This window comes from Globicephala melas, chromosome 15 (genome assembly GCF_963455315.2).
Source record: "Globicephala melas chromosome 15, mGloMel1.2, whole genome shotgun sequence".
NCBI classification, from domain to species: Eukaryota; Metazoa; Chordata; class Mammalia; order Artiodactyla; family Delphinidae; genus Globicephala; species Globicephala melas.
In genome coordinates, this window is record NC_083328.1 from 61,164,516 (window position 1) to 61,182,198 (window position 17,683).

At 40.5% G+C, this 17,683-nt stretch overlaps 1 protein-coding gene across 1 annotated transcript in view; it reads right to left on the reverse strand.

Annotated features, from left to right (window-relative positions):
* Window positions 1-17,683, reverse strand: part of CDK5RAP1 (CDK5 regulatory subunit associated protein 1) — a 47,198-nt gene that overhangs the window by 20,572 nt on the left and 8,943 nt on the right. The window contains 6 exon segments of the mRNA XM_030830909.2: window positions 1,835-1,984; window positions 4,230-4,360; window positions 10,240-10,295; window positions 11,003-11,100; window positions 12,342-12,572; window positions 16,772-16,892. Coding sequence (XP_030686769.2) covers window positions 1,835-1,984; window positions 4,230-4,360; window positions 10,240-10,295; window positions 11,003-11,100; window positions 12,342-12,572; window positions 16,772-16,892 — 787 coding nt within the window.

The following is a 17,683-nucleotide window of genomic DNA, read 5'->3' on the forward strand; positions in this document are numbered from 1 at the left end:
AGACGCAAGAGGGAAGAGAGATGGGAACATATGTATAACTGATTCACTTTGTTATAAAGCAGAAACTAACACACCATTGTAAAGCAATTATACTCCAATAAAAGTGTAAAAAGAAAAAAAAAGTGAAGACTCCAATGCTGGCCTTGAAAAATTCATTTATTCTCTAGCCCCAGGTGAGTACTGGCTTATGCTGGATGTGTTTTTAAAAAAAAAAAAAAAAAAAAAAAGCCTTGTTTTGGTTCATTTAATTACCATGGGCTCTCTGTGGGGTTGATGAAGTGTTGGACAAAAATTAGTAACCTTTGAGTACTTATTCATTCAATCAAAAGACAGGTACACTATTCTGTACCAGACCCTGTGTGAGGAGAGCTGGGCATATAATGACCTAATTCCTACTGGATAAAATGTGGATTACTAATAGACATGTTCATGTACAGGTCTCCAGAATCACAGTGACACCCTAAATAACAAAGCATTTATCGAGGCAAACACTTTTGAGGTATTTCACCAGCTCAGCATCACCAACCATCAGCAGCTACTAGACCAGACCACAGGAAGATTCCTAACCCAAGCTGAGGTGATCAGACTCCCTCTCCTGGAAATCTGAATTGGAGCTGAAAGACACAACTTTGGTCTGTGAAAAACTGGAACTACACCATGAAACACAGGAAATATAGGGCTGCTGTACTCTACCACACAGATGAAGAATCAGGAAAAGCTGGTCTGAGGAGGAGAGAAGAAAGTCTGAGCCTCAAGGGCTTCCCAGACTGGGTACAGTCCCTTCCAGACACCTGGCAGTATTCTTGCCTTTGGGCTCCACAAAACACTCCTGAAGTCTTATACAACACAGAATTATTTTTGGCTTAGACTGAATGGCTTGAACAAGTTTCCCACTGTTACTCACTACCAGAGAGTCCTAACAAACACAAATACCAAGCATTGCTGATTCTGACACTGCCATATCCTAAGGCATGAAGCAGGACTCTCCTTTCTCAAACCTGGACTCGTGAGGAGTCACAGAAAGAGCCCTATCTCTCTCTTTCCTCTCCTCTTCAATAGCCGAAGAATGCAGCTTCACAGAAGGTTAGGTTCCCTAACTCACCCCTTATCCCATCTGTTTAGTGCTCTAAATGATGACCAGGTTCCCAAGCTTGACCACAGAAGACTACAGAACTCCAAACTTCCAAAACGCAGTACATTTCTAAGAAAGTGTGATTTTTAAAAGGACTGAAAACAAACAATAAAATTGTTTCTAAAAATACACATATAATAGTGTTTCCAAAAAGGTGGAGCAGAAATACTTTTCACTAATCCTTGCACTAAATACAAAAATATCCTTCAGGAATGAAGAAGAAATCAAAACACTCTAAGATGAAGGAAAACAAAGAGAATGTGCTGCCAGAGTGTCTAAAGGGAGTTCTCTAAGCAAAAAGTAAACAAAAAAGAAGGAACCCTGGAACAACAGGAAGAAAGAAAAACAGACATGATAACTTGCAAAGAAAATCCCAAGCAACCTACCCAGAAAACTCCTAGAACTATTTAGTTCAGCAAGATCAGAGGATACAAGATAGAAATACAAAAACCAATTATTTCTACATACTAACAGTGAACATATGGACACCCAAAATAAAAATATAGTTGCAATTACAATAGCTAAAAAAAAGAAAAAAATGGGTGTAAATCTAAGAAAACATGTACAGGATCTATATGCTAAAAACTGCTAAAAGAAATCAAAGATCTAAATAAAGGAAGATATACTGTGCTCTAAAAAACAAAAAACAAAACAAAAAATATATATATATACATACACACATACATACACACATAGCCTCACCCCCTCCACCAGCACCAGCTGGGTACAACCCACAAAGGTCTTGTTGGCTTTTGTTGCTTCTTCTCGGAAGACAGTGATAAGTTCCTCCAAACGCCTTAATTTTACCTCTTCTGGGATATCATCCTTCAGCCTGTGATATGCCCGTGTCTTCTATAAAAAAAAAAAAAAAAAAAAAGAGATGGAGGTCACCACGGACTTGTAGAATCCGTTCTTCAAACACGGAGGCAGACATGCTCATCCAATTTGCAATTTACAGACACATGTATAGGAACACAAGCCACACCACAAGGGTTCTCTAACTCTTGGGCCTTCTAAGAGAAAAAGGTAACTATACAGTGGAGCCACGTTTTTACAAGGGTTAAATTCTAAATTTAGCACATGAAAATCATAGACTCAAAATTGTTCTTGATATTTTTATAGGACACAGACACTAAATAATTCATATACCAGGTTACTCAGCAGCAGTGTTTATAAAGACACAAGATGCAAAGCATAGTAAATGTTTATCAATAGGGAACCAGTAGGGTCTTCCCTGGTGGTGCAGTGAGTAAGACTCTGTGCTCCCAATTCAGGGGGCCCAGGTTCAATCCCTGGTCAGGGAACTAGATCCCACATGCATGCCGCAACAAAGAGTCTGCATGGTGCAACTAAGAAGTCTGCATGCTGCAACTAAAAGATCCCACATGCCACAACTAAAGATCCCAGGTGCCGCAACTAAGACCCGGTGCAGCCAAATAAATAAATAAATTTTTTTTAATTTATTTTAAAAAATAGGTAACCAGTAAAACAAATTATGGTTTATCTACACAATGGAATATTACACAGCTGTGACAAAGAATGAGATAGCTACGTATACAGATATGATTGCTCTCCAAAATATACTCTGAACAGAAATAAGCAAGGCACAGATCAACATGTATAATAACTTTGATGTAGAAAGTATACAAATAAATATATTTATAAATACATGAAATGTCTCTGGAAGGTTAAAGAAGTAGTTGCTAAAAGCAGTTGCCTTCAGGGAAGGAACTGAAAAACTAGGCAACCCAGGAAGAAAAAACAACTGCTTTGCACTGCATACTATTTTGACCTTTTGAATTTTATACCACACTCAGGTTTTACCCAGTCAAAAAAAAAAAAAGAAAAGAAAATGTATCCTTGAAAATCTTTTAAATCATCCAAAATCATAGTGTACATACATGTTTATATATATAAACACACACACTTTATATATATCTTTAGGTACGCAGCTCATAATGGAGTTGGAGAACCACTGAGCTAGACAAAAGTGGAAAGTCTATACACCAAAGTCTAGACATTCAAACCAATCTGCCTTTAAGAGAACTACCACATCCAGAGGGAAATGAAGAATGGGTAGAGAATTCTAAAACAGAATTCTCTTACAGGATTTACTCTATTCTGTCTTATTAACAACTAACCTCTACTGTGCACTTAACTATTATAAAACACTATTTTAAGTGCTTTATATATATTATCTTAAATCTCAAAATAACCTGATGAGGTTGGTATTTATGTTATCCCTTTTCACAGATGAAGAAAGCAGAAACTTTTCCCAAGGTCACACATTATTAAATGGGAAAGGCACAACGTGAGTGCTTGTTCTCATCCACTATGCTACTTGATTAAGCCTCTAGGACCTTAACCCTAATCTAGGAATTAGACTCCAAGTAAACACTCATATTCAATGCCCATAGGATATGCTTCCACCTCACACTGAAAACTCACTTCCCAACTCTAGCATTAAAAAGAATTTCTCGGGCTTCCCTGGTGGCGCAGTGGTTGAGAGTCCCCCTGCCGATGCAGGGGACACGGGTTCGTGCCCCGGTCTGGGAAGATCCCACATGCCGCAGAGCGGCTGGGCCCATGAGCCATGGCCACTGACCCTGCGCGTCCAGAGCCTGTGCTCCGCAATGGGAGAGGCCACAACAGTGAGAGGTCCGCGTACCGAGAAAAAAAAAAAAAAAAGGCTGAGGATGGCTAGGAGGGCAACAAGGAGCCTCTGTAAAACAAATCACATCTGTTGGCCAAAAAAGAAGTTCTGCATATTAATAAAAGATTTTCGGTTTCTTTTAAAGAGAACAGTGCCCCTCCCTCCACTTTCAAATTCTGAACAACCTAAACATCATTTTAAATATTCTAATGAAGAGGAATATTAGTACAATTGTTTTTCATCTCAAATTGCTGAACTATATAAAAGGGTAGACAGGTTTATTAGAAAAAATAAAGAAATGAATGGTAAGATCCTTGTGGTTTCTCAAGGACAGCCTCGCTGCCACTTTCTTTTCTTCCCAGCTGTCCACAATCGACCAGAAACTGGTCGGGAATGATGTCAGTCTCAGCATAGAAGGAGCTCCTCCCCCAGCCCAGGGCTCACCTCTCTCATGCTATAGGCAAAGAGGAAGCCCATGTTGTACTGAACTTCCTGAAGCAAAGACACTGTCTGGAGGTGATCTTCCTCCGTCTCACCACAAAAGCCAGCAATGAAATCGCTGCTGAGGCTCACACCTGTGACACACAACAAAAGACAGCATGTCACTGCTGCTTACCTTCAAGAGAAGCCTTTGGTACCTGTGGATTACGGAGGGAAGGATAGAGACTGTAAGGCCTTCCCTGGAGCTAGCCAACCCGTGTGCAAGTAAAACGGAACAGTTATTATAGAGCAAGGAGGTGAAGGCCTGCTCATCAACAAGGTTCCCATGCCAGAGCCTGGCTTCTCAGTCTACATTCCTCTCAGTGCTAGAAAAGATATTTTTCACTACAAATATTGGATTTAAGGACACAGTAGGAGTCCGTATTTTCAAATTTGTCCTGCTTTAACTTTTTTTTTAATTTAATTTTTATCTTATATTGGGGTATATTTGATTTACAATGTTGTGTCAGTTTCAGGTGCACAGCAAAGTGATTCAGTTTTACACATACATATATCCATTCTTTTTCAGATTCTTTTCCCATATATTTAGGTTATTACAGAATATTGAGTAGAGTTCCCTGTGCTATACAGTAGGTCCATGTTGATTATCTATTTTATGAATTCCACTTATAATTGACATCATATGTTATTTGTCTTTGTCTGACTTACTGCACTTAGTATGATAAACTCTTGGTCCATCCACAGTGCTGCAAATGGCATTATTTCATTCTTTTTTATGGCTAAGTAATATTCCATTGTATATATGTACCACACCTTCTTTATCCATTCCTGTCGATGGACATTTAGGTTGCTTCCATCTCTTGGATACTGTAAATAATGCTGCAATTAACACTGGGGTGCATGCATCTTTTCGAATTATGGTTTTCTTGCGATATATGCCCAGGAGTAAGATTACTGGATCATATGGAAGCTCTATATATAGTTTTTTAAGGAACATCCAAACTGGTTGTACCAATATGGAGGTTGTCTCCATAGTGGTTGTCTCCATATGGCTGTCTCCACAGTAGCTGTACCAATTTACATTATCATCAACAGTGTAGGAGGGCTCCCTTTTCTCCACACTCTCTCCAGCATTTATTGTCGGAAGATTTTTTGATGATGGCCATTCTGACCAGTGTAAGGTGATACCTTATTGTAGTTTTGATTTGCATTTCTCTGACAATTAGCAATGTTGAGCAGCTTTTCATGTGCTCTTTGGCCATCTGTATGTCTTCTATGGAGAAATGTCTATTTAAGTCTTCTGCCCATTTTTGGATTGGGCTGTTTGTTTTTTGATACTAAGCTGCATGAGCTGTTTGTCTATTTTGGAGATTAATCCCTTGTCGGTCGCTTCGTTTGCAAATATTTTCTCCCATTCTGTGGCTTGTCTTTTCGTTTACGGTTTCCTTTGCTGTACAAAAGCTTTTTAAGTTGAATTAGCTCCCATTTGTTTATTTTTGTTTTTATCTTCATTACTTTAGGAAGTGGATCCAAAAAAGATATTGCTGCAGGAATTCCCTGGTGGTCCAGTGGTTAGGACTTGGCGCTTTCACTGCCATAGCCTGGGTTCAATCCTTGGTTGGGGAACTAAGATCTCTCAAGCCATGTGGCATAGCCAAAAAAAAGATACTGCTGCCATGTATGTCAAAGAGTGTCCTGCCTATGTTTTCCTCTAAAAGTTTTATAGTATCCAGTCTTACATTTGGGTCTTTAATCCATTTTGAGTTTATTTTTGTGTATGGTGTTAGAGAATGTTCTAATTTCATTATTTTACATGTAGCTGTCCAGTTTTCCCAGCACCACTTACTGAAGAGACTGTCTTTTCTCCACTGTATATTCTTACCTCCTTTGTCATAGATTAATTGACCATAGATGCGTGCATTTATTTCTGGGCTTTCTATCCTGTTCCAATGATCTATATTTCTGTTTTTGTGCCAGTACCATACTGTTTTGATGACTGTAAGTTTGTAGTATAGTCTGAAGTCAGGGAGCTTGATTTCTCCAGCTCCATTATTCTTTCTCAGGATTGCTTTGGCTATTCGGCATCTTTTATGTTACCATATAAATTTTAAAATTGCTTGTTCTAGTTCAGAGAAAAACGCCATTGGTAATTTGATAGGGATTGCACTGAATCTGTAGATTGCCTTGGGTAGTATAATCATTTTGACAATATTGATTCTTCCAATCCAAGAACGTGGTATATCTTTCCATCTGTTTGTGTCATCTTCAATTTCTTTGATCTTATAGTTTCTTAACTTTCATCTTATAGTGTTTTATAGTTTTCAGAGTACAGGTCTTTTGCCCCTTAGGTAGGTTTATTTCTAGATATTTTATTCTTTTTGATGCAATGGTAAATGGGATTGTTTAATTTCTCTTTCTGATCTTTTGTTGCTAGTGTATAGAAATGCAACAGATTTCTGTACATTAATTTTGTACCCAGCAACTTTACCACATTCATTGATGAGCTCTAGTAGTTTTCTGGTAGCATCTTTAGGATTTTTTGTGTATAGCATCATGTCATCTGCAAACAGTGACAGTTTTACTTCTTCTTTTCCAATCTGGATTCCTTTTATCTCTTTTTCTTCTCTGATTGCCATGGCTAGGACTTCCAAAATTATGCTGAATAAAAGTGTCTTGGGGCTTCCCTGGTGGCGCAGTGGTTGAGAGTCCGCCTGCCGGAGCAGGGGACACAGGTTCATGCCCCAGTCTGGGAAGATCCCACATGCTGCGGAGCAGCTGGGCCCGTGAGCCATGGCCGCTGAGCCTGCGCGTCCGGAGCCTGTGCTCCGCAACGGGAGAGGTCACAACAGTGAGAGGCCCGCGTACCGCAAAAAAAAAAAAAAAAAAAAAAGTGTCTTGTTCCTTGGGGTTCCCTGGTGGCGCAGTGGTTGAGAGTCCGCCTGCCGATGCAGGGGACACGGGTTCGTGCCCCGGTCTGGGAAGATCCCACATGCCGCCGAGCGGCTGGGCCCATGATCCACGGCCGCTGAGCCTGTGCGTCCGGAGCCTGTGCTCCACAACAGAAGAGGCCACAACAGTGAGAGGCTCGCGTACCACAAAAAAAAAAAAAAAAAAGTGTCTTGTTCCTGATCTTAGAGGAAATGCTTTCAGCTTTTCACCCTTAAGTATGATGTTAGCTGTGGGTTTGTCATATATAGCCTTTATTATGTTGTTAGATTCCCTCTATGCCCACTTTCTGGAGAGCTTTTATCACAAATGGGTGTAGAATTTTGTCAAAAGCTTTTTCTGCATCTACTGAAATGATCACATGGTTTGTACTCTTCAGTTTCTTTTTTTTTTTTTTGCGGTACGCGGGCCTCTCACTGTGGGCCTCTCACTCAACCACTGCGCCACCAGGGAGGCCCCTACTCTTCAGTTTCTTAATGTGGTATATCACACTGATTTGTGGATATTGAAAAAAATCCTCACATCCCTGGGATAAATCCCACTTGATCATGGTATATGACCCTTTCAATGTACTGTTGGATTTAGTTTGCTAGTGTTTTGTTGAGGATTTTTGCGTCTATGTTCATCAGTGATATTGGCCTGTAATTTTCTTTTTGTGGTATCTTTGGTTTTGGAATCAGGGTGATGGTGGCCTCACAAAATGAGTTTGGGAGTGTTCCTTCCTCTGCAATTGTTTGGAATAGTTTCAGAAGGATAAAAAGGATAAGTGTTAACTCTTCTCTAAATGTTTGACAGAATTTGCCTGTGAAGCCAGCTGGTCCTGGATCTTTGTTTATTGGAAGTTTGGGGGGTGGGTTTGTCTGTCTGTCTATCTGTCTATCTATCTATTTATTTATTGCTGTGTTGGGTCTTCGTTGTTGTGTGCAGGCTTTCTCCAGTTGTGGCAAGCAGGGGCTACTCTTCGTTGCAGTGTGCAGGCTTCTCATTGCAGTGCCCTCTCCCGTTGTGGAGCACAGGCTCTAGGCACATGGGCTTCAGCAGTTGTGGCACATGGGCTCAGCAGCTGTGGCCCACAGGCTCTAGAGCACAGGCTCAGTAGATGTGGCACACGGGCTTAGTTGCTCCAGGGCATGTGGGATCTTCCCGGACCAGGGCTCAAACCTCCATCCCCTGCTTTGGCATGTGGATTCTTAACCACTGTGCCACCAGGGAAGTCCCTTGTTGGAAGCTTTTTAATCACAGTTTCAATTTCAGTACTTGCAATTGGTCTGTTCATATTTTACTTCTTCCTGGTTCAGACTTGGAAGATTTTACCTTTCTAAGAACTCATCCATTTCTTCTAGGTTGTCCATTTCATTGCCATATAGTTGCTTGTAGTAGTCTCTTATGATCCTTTGTATTTCTGTGGTATCAGTTGTACCTTCTTCATTTTCATTTCTTTTTTTTTGGCTGTGCCACATGGCATATGGAATCTTAGGGATCTTAGTTCCCCAACCAGGAACAAACCCTTGCTCCCTGCAGTGGAATCATGGAGTCCTAACCACCGGATTGCCAGGGAATTCCCCCATTTCTGATTTTATTTATTTGAGCCCTTTCCCTTATATTCTTACATATAAGCCAAAGGTTTATCAATTTTGTTTATCTTTTCAAAGAACCAGGTTTAGTTTATCTTTTCTGTTGTTTTCTTCATCTCTATTTCATTTATTTCTGCTCTGATCTTTAAGATTTCTTTCCTTCTACTAACTATGGGTTTTGTTTGTTCTCCTTTCTCTAGTTGCTTCTGATGTAAGGTTAGGTGGTTTGAGGTTTTTCTTGTCTCCTAAGGTAAGATTATATTGCTATAAACTTCCCTCTTAGGGACTTCCCTGGTGCCGCAGTGGTTAGGACTCTGCGCTCCCAATGCTGGGGGCCCGGGTTCGATCCCTGGTCAGGGAACTAGATCCCACACACATGCCACAACTAAGAGTTCACATGCCACAACTAAGGAGCCCGCGTGCTCCAACTAAGGAGCCAGTGAACCGCAACTAAGGAGCCCACCTGCCGCAACTAAGCCCCGGCACAACGAAATAAAAATAAATAAATAATTTTAAATAAATAAATAAACTTCCCTCTTAGAACTGCTTTTGCTGTGTCCCAAAAGTTTTAGATCGTCATGTTTTCATTTTCATTTGTATCTAGGAATTTTTTGATTTCCTCTTTGATTTCTTCAGCAATCCATTTTTTAGCCTCCATGTGTTTGTGTTTTTTACAGTTTTTTACTTGTAGTTGATTTCTAATCTCACAAGGTCGTGGCTAGAAAAGATGCTTGATATGACTTCAGTTTTCTTAAATTTCCCATGGTTTGCATGACTCAGCATGCGATCTATCATGAAGAATGTTTCAGTACCTCATCCAAACATATACTTTTGAAGTTAAACACAATGTTCCAACACACTTTAATTTATTTAAGTATCCCAACAATCCAATAAGGTGAGTACTATTAACTCCATGTTACAGATGAGAAAACTGCAGCCCAGAGAACCTCCACACTATCCTGTCCCATCCAAATGAAAGTATTGGTACAGAACACAAGTTACAATAGTTAGAAATTTGTAAAACAATGTAGACATTGTCAACAAATCTAAACTAAAAGACTTACAGAGTAATTTTATTCGGAGGAAGGGAAAAGAGAAAGGGGAGTAAGGGTTATGATAACAAGAAAGGAATTACCTCTAAGTACACATTTTTAAAAATATCAATTGCTCCCAAATCAGAACTAATTTAGACTATAACTTTGCCAGCTAATGAGCAGGAACGAGGTTTCTCTCATGTGTTCAGAAACACAAAGACTATAGAAAAGGAATCCCTTTAGTACCTGAGGCCACAAGCTAATCCACACCTCTGAGTATATCTAGCAAGACCAAGATATTAAAAAATCGGAAAGAAGAGAAAGAGAGAAAGGAAGAGGAGCAAAAAAAGTGAGAAAGGTGACACAATGTACTACCACAGGTGTTGCCTGTATCTGACCAAGAAGACTGGGGTCACTGGTAGAGTAATGTGCTCAGCAAAATATGTTTCTTAAATGTACCTGGGATAGACTCTCTGATATGATGAATTAATTCCACATAAGCTTCTCTTGAATATCTGCAATAAAGAACAAAAAGAAAACGCTTAGATGAACCAATCTTCTTTAAATGAATGCTATAAGAAGATAGCACTATGAACTAATCACATGTAATTACTTCTCATTCACATAGGACAGTACAAGAGTAAGTATCCAGAAGAGTCCTTTTGATCCAAATCCTGTACTATAACCTAATCCAAAGCCTATAAAATTTTAATTCAAGAACATAAATTACTCTAAATAGATGTTTTTATTTAACTAAGAAATGAAGACAAATTAACATTTAATATCTCTAAAACTCTTTGCCAATGTGGAATACAAGGAAATTACTAGTTCCATACAGCTTGCCATTTGTCACATGATCCTTTCAGTCTTATCTTTGCTATACTTACTATTCCCAAAGTGAGTGAATACATGGAGCTATATTTAAATTCTAAGACCTAAAAACCTTTAATGTTAAAAGCTAAAGGATTAAAATCTCAGCGTGCCACACAGTAGGTGCTTAATAAAACACATGCTAAACAAATGAAATGAGTGATCTAGTCCTCAGTCTATACTTATAGAATGAACAGAAGCAAGTTATAATGTCCATGGGTTTACTCATGTAATAAATATTTAGTGAGCAGCTACTGTGTGCCACACACTACACCAGGTTCTTAGACACTGCTTGGTCCTTAAGGAAACATGGAAAGGTATGGGATGCCCCCCCCCCGCAAGCAAGTCTGACCCCCTCCGCATGGCCTCCAATACACGGCTGCTTCCACTCTGGGCTGGTAGGTGGATCTGTTTACAGATATTGTCCCTCTCGTGAATCAGCTGCAGAACCTGATCAAATAGAACACATTAAAGGTCATCAAAGTCACACCAAAGAATCTTGCGGAAAGGAATACCACCCCCCACAGTTTCTCCACCAAGGTTAATTTTTGAGAATTAAGAGGCTGACTAAATCAAACACATAAATTACCGAAAATCTTTACTTTTGCTCAACCCACGTTCTGTCTGTCCCAGACATTTCACCTGATAGCACCTCTGCTTTCAAGGAGTGAAGAAAGTAAGCAGAGGTCAGATTCAAGCCATGGGGCTATACAGGGGTAGTGCCAACAGAGGCCAGAAAGGAAAAACAGCATTTGTTTCATCCAGCTTACAAACTAATTAGCCACTTCTAAAGATATCATCAAGAAACTAAAACTAGGGCTTCCCTGGTGGCGCAGTGGTTGAGAGTCCGCCTGCCGATGCAGGGGACACGGGTTTGTGCCCCAGTCCGGGAAGATCCCACATGCCACGGAGCAGCTGGGCCCATGAGCCATGGCCACTGAGCCTGCGCGTCTGGAGCCCGTGCTCCGCAACGGGAGAGGCCATGACAGTGAGAGGCCCGCGCACCGCAAAAAAAAAAACTAAAACTAGGAGAAAATACCTGAAAAAAAATACTGACAAATGATTTGTATCAAGAATACATAAAGAACTTTCACAACTCAATAAGACAACACAGAGGGGAAAAAGTAGGGGTGGGGCCAAAAGACAGACATTTCACCAACACAAAAAACCTTCCAAAAAAAGGTTTCACACATGAGCTACATACTACATGCCAAGCACATTGCCGAGTACGTTCTACCTGTTATATCTACTTCCCAATAACCCAAAGCAGGAAGTGATTATTAACCATCTTACAAACAAAGATGACAAGTTGAAAAGGTCACCCCTACTGGTAAAGCAGTGGAAGAGCCAGGACTGAACTCAGCTCTGAGGCCAAAGTCTAGACTGTTTCACACTGCATCACACTGCCCCCCACCTGTCCTTCCCACAACATCCTGTAATAAAACCTCTCTCCGCACAGCCCTCATGGTCCCACTGGTGGTCTTAGTATCAGTCCTTTACTTGCCCCCACCTTGGGAGACTTCAAATCTTTCCAAAGGATGGGTAGATTCAGAGGGCAATATATAGTAATACACCACAGGATCCCCTGATCCTCTGACGACGGATGCCTCTGCTGCATGCTACTGGCTGCAGCCTTTGGCATGCTTAAGGATACTGATGTCAGTTCGACACACTAAACTCTCAATACTCACCTCATCAGGAAAGTCCTTGGGGTGGGGAGAGGTGAAACGAATCCTCATTTCAGGATCTATTCTGGAGACCTGATCCAGAAGGTAAGCAAAACGAAGGCCCCCTTGCTTGGCTTTATAGTTGGTAGAAAAGCCACGGCTAAGGTTGGTGGACACTGCATTGTTGAACTGGACCTCTGAAGTGTCCCGAAAACTATTAACATTCTGACCAAGGAGTGTCACTTCTTTCAGCCCCTGAAAAAGGGAAAATAAATATACTGGAAGCGATTTTAAAACATGTTTGGCAGCTTCATACCAAATCTCTAAGTAAAATTAGCTAAACCTACCAAGAGCCATCCATAAATGTACTCTGTCTTTAACCCAATAATTTCATGCTTGGGCACCTTGTCTGAAGAAATGAACTTCAGAATAAAACCTTATGTAAAAAATCTTCAAAGCATTTTTTAGAATAGCAAAAAAGCTGGATTCAAGCCCCATGTTCAATAACAATGGTTAATTTATAACACCCAAAATCAAGTTATGACACCATTCTGTCCACTGAATGTCATATAACCATCACCTATGAAGTATTCTTGCCAAAAACATTTAGTCTAAATCCCATCAAGCTTTTACACCTAACTTCCAGTTTACCAGAATTCAGGGCAATATTTTAAATGACAACATGAGGAAGCAATCAGCCAAACCCAGACATGTCTAATGCATCATTTAAGACACACAACAAAAAAGTGAAAGGACTGTTTTAGATTAAGAGAGTTTGAAGAAATATTACAATACAATCAAACAAAACTGTACAAATCTTGATGGGATCTTGGTTTGAAAACAGAACAGTAACAAGATATTTTTGGATAAATTAATAAATTTTGAATATGGGCTGTGTGTTAGAGAATATTAGTTAATTGTTAAATTTCCTACAAATGATAATGGTATTATGGTTATGAAGGGGAAAATTCTTTATTCTGAGAAAATACATACTGACAGATGCAGGGCAAAGTGGCCTGATGACTACCACTTACTTTCAAATGGTTCAAAAAAATATATTTATATATCTACAGAGATCGGCAGATAAAGGACATATGACAAAATGTTAATAATCATGTTTATTAGACTAGTCTTTCAACCTGTCTGTTTGAAAATTTGCGTTGTAAAAGTTCAGAAAGAAGAATAATGGTTTCTATAAAGACTATTTTTTATAATTTTATTTTGACATAACTTCAAACTTATAGAAAAATTGCAATGGTGTAAAAAACTACCAGGACTTCCCTGGTGGTCCAGTGGTTAAGAATCCGCCTTCCAATGCTAGGGAAGCAGGTTCAATCCCGGGTCAGGGAATTAAGATGCCACATGCTGTGGGGCAACTAAGCCCGCGCTGCAGCTACTGAGCTCGCGCACTCTGGAGCCCACGCACCACAACTGGAGAGCCCACATGCCATAACTACTGAGCCCAAGTGCTCTGGAGTCCGCGTGCCACAACTAGAGAGAAACCCGCACACTGCAACAAAGAGCCCATGCGCCACAATGAAAAGATCCCACATGCCACACTAAGACCGAACACAGCCAAATAAATAAATAAATTATTTATTTATTTTTAATTAAAAAAAAAAAACTCCCATATACTATTTGCCCAGATTCAATAACTGTTAACACTGTGTCCTATTTCTTTATTATTCACATTCACACCTCATGTATATACTTTGTCTCTCTACACACACACGCAAGCACACATTTTTCTAAGTCTTCTGAGAATAAGTTGCAAACATCATACTCTTTTACTTCTAAATATTTCAGCATATAGGAATATTTTCTTATATAATAGTAGTCACAGGACAATTATCAAAATCAGAAATAAAGATAATATATCTAATCCACATTCCATAAGCCAAATTTTCACCAACTGTCCTATGTCCTTTATAAGTTTCTTCTTAATCTTTATTCAGCAACAGCATGTCTAGAAGTTTATCTTATGGATATAACTGTGAAGATGGACAAAGATTAATGCATAGAGATGTACTTCTACACAGCACTGTTTTAACAGAGGAAGAACTGAAAGCAAATTGAAAGCTGCTGTCCTACAAGTAAATCATAGTGCATCCATACCAAGGAAGGCCACACAACTACAAAAGTAAATTAAAAGCTGTTAATGACATGAGAAAATGTTCACACTATCACAGACAGGATACAACCTTGCTTAGGCAATGACATCACAATCACATTAAAATATATAATTTTTTTTTTTTTTTGCAGTACGTGAGCCTCTCACTGCTCTGGCCTCTCCTGTTGCGGAGCACAGGCTCCGGACGCGCAGGCTCAGCGGCCATGGCTCACGGGCCCAGCCGCTCCGCGGCAATGTGGGATCTTCCCGGACAGGGGTACGAACCCGTGTCCCCTGCATCGGCAGGCGGACTCTCAACCACTGCGCCACCAGGGAAGCCCACATATGTAATTTTTTTAAACATTTTTTCCCCCTGATTAGAATCCCACTCCAGGACCATGCAATGCATTTAACTGTCAAAACCCGAGTCTCCATAAACACTATTTATTTTTACAAGTTGTGACATCATGTTAGCTTAAAAAAACAGGGTATACTAAATGAAGCATGGATCCTGGACTGGATCCAGAAAGAAGACATTAGTGGGGAAACTGGCAAAATCAGAATAAAGTCTGAAGTTAGTTAACAATAATATACCAATGCTAATCTTTTAGTTGTAAGAAATGTACCAAAGTTAAGTGAGATGTTAACATTAGAGGTAACTATCTTTGCAACTTTTCTTACAGAAAAGTTTGAAGTTATTCCAAACCAGAAATTTTTTTAAAAAGATAGTGAGATATAAAACTAAGTAAAACACACACATATAAAGAGATGTAATGACCAAATGCAAAATGTTATGGGACAATTGGGAAATTTTGAATATGCGTGGACTAAAATGAAAAGATATTTAGCATTTTTTGTTAATCCTCTTAGAGGAATTAATGGTATTGAAAATATCCTTATTTTTTTTTAGGGATGCACAATCACTTAAGGGTGAAATGTCATGCTGTACTCTGAGATACTTAACAACAAAAAAAATAAAGTAAATATAGCAAAATGTAACAATTATTAAATTTCAGGGACTTCCCAGGCAGTCCAGTGGGTGGGACTCCACGCTTCCACTGCAGGGGACACAGGTTCAATCCCTGGTCAGGGAACTAAGATCCCACATGCTGCGGGGCAACTAAGCCCACGCGCTGCAACAAAAGATCCTGCATCCCACAACGAAGGTCCCAAGTGCCACAACTAAGACCCGATGCAGCCAAATTAATTAATTAATTTTTAAAAACACACACACAATGCAGAATCTTAATTTTTCATAAGTCAGTGTCTTTGAATTCACTAAGATTCAGTTTAATATTATTAAGTTCCTTCTTTTATATGCATATACCCTAGAAAAGTTAGGGGGTTTTTGTCATCACCTCAGTCTATTTAAACAGAATATCTCCATACCAAAGGAGTGAGTTTTGGTACTATTGGGGAGCTGGAAGGGGAGAGGAAAGAGAACACTTTAGACCACTTTGGATAGCACTGGGTGAGGTAACGTATGAAGAATACTCACAGTGCCTGTAAGCAGCCAGAGACCGAATCAGGGAACTGAGAATCTGGGGATGGGAGAAGAGAGCGTGCCCAAGTGCACAAACAAAGGCAAACTGTTGACTTAGAACTGGAGCAGGGGCTAGCTTCCCATGGTTCCTAAGCCAAGCAAGTAAGAAAACACAGAGACTCAAGTGGAAGAAAAGCTCTGTATTCCCACCTATTGTCCTCTTTTGCAGGGCTGGAAAATTAGGGCCTAGGGTTAGGGAGAGACCTCAAGGGCTGAGGGACCAGCTCCCAATAGGAGGAAGGCAGGAGATATCTCCCCTCTGGCCTCTGATCTGATTCACTACCCTCACCTAACCTCTGTCCCTCAACCAGTGAGCTGGCTCAGTGATAAAATGAACAAGAGATTTGGGAATAGCCTAGAATACAAAGACAGACTAATAAATCATTCTCTGCAAACTTACTAAGTGCCAGTAACAACTGTCCTTCCAGTAACAGTCCTTCCAATAACCTAGCAAAGAAGGTATCTACCCTCTTTTCATAGATGGGGAAACTATGTTTTGAGGAAGATAGTTAAGTGACCTATGCCAGGGCATCAAGCCAGAGAATGGTGGAGCCAGAATTCACAATCATCTGACTCATGCCCTCTCCATTCTACTGTGCTGCAGCCCAAGCAAACCTCTCAGTGGATCTGCCTATAATTCCTGGGCAGCAAACCCAAGATGTATACCCAGGTATTTCCTTCTGGCCAGGTATGGTTCTAAACTTGTACAGCTTAGAGAGAGCACAGGCTGCAAAACTAGAAAGGTTGTCCTCATCCTCCCACAAACACGCTCAGAGTAAGAAGGGCTGGAGAATTTTTCACCTGCTCAGAAAGCTTCCTCACTTCCTCTAGAATGGAGGCAACAGGCCGACTCCTCTCCCGGCCACGTGTGAAAGGAACAATGCAGTAGCTGCACATGTTGTCACAGCCTCGCATGATAGACCTGGGGAGGAAAGCACCAGAACTTAGTAACAGGAGCAGGATGGCCTGGTCCAACCCAAGGAGCAGCTCCCTTGGCATTATCCTTTGGCTCTGAATTCTCTTGGCAACAGGCTCACACTGGACCAATCGGAGATCTAAGAAGCAATAAAGCAGACATTTTTTATCTTTAAAAACTATTATGGGGAGTTCCCTGGTGGCCTAGTGGTTAGGATTCCAGGCTTTCACTGCCGTGGCCTGGGTTCGATCCCTGGTCGGGGAAATGAGATCCCACAAGTTGCAAAACACGGCCAAAAAAAAATAAAATTATTATGTGTTAATCACAGGATATAAACCAAACTGTAACTGGTGGATGCAGTGGTTACCCTAAGGGACCGCAGTGGTGAACGAACGGGTTGCAGATGTACCACACTTTCTACTGTTTATATTTACATATTTTTGAACTCTTTAAATCTAGACCAGAAAAAAATAAATACTATAAAGAGTGTATTAGGGGGCTTCCCTGGTGGCACAGTGGTTGAGTCTGCCTGCCGATGCAGGGGACAGGGGTTCGTGCCCCGGTCCGGGAAGATCCCACATGCCGTGGAGCAGCTAGGCCCGTGAGCCATGGCCACTGAGCCTGCGCGTCCGGAGCCTGTGCTCCGCAACAGGAGAGACCACAACAGTGAGAGGCCCGCGTACCACAAAAAAAAAAAAAAAAGAGAGAGTGTATTAGGAATGGAGACCTTGGATTTAAAACACAAGGTTCTGCATCTCTCACTCATTCCTGATCCAAATGCTAAGTATCTAAGTTAC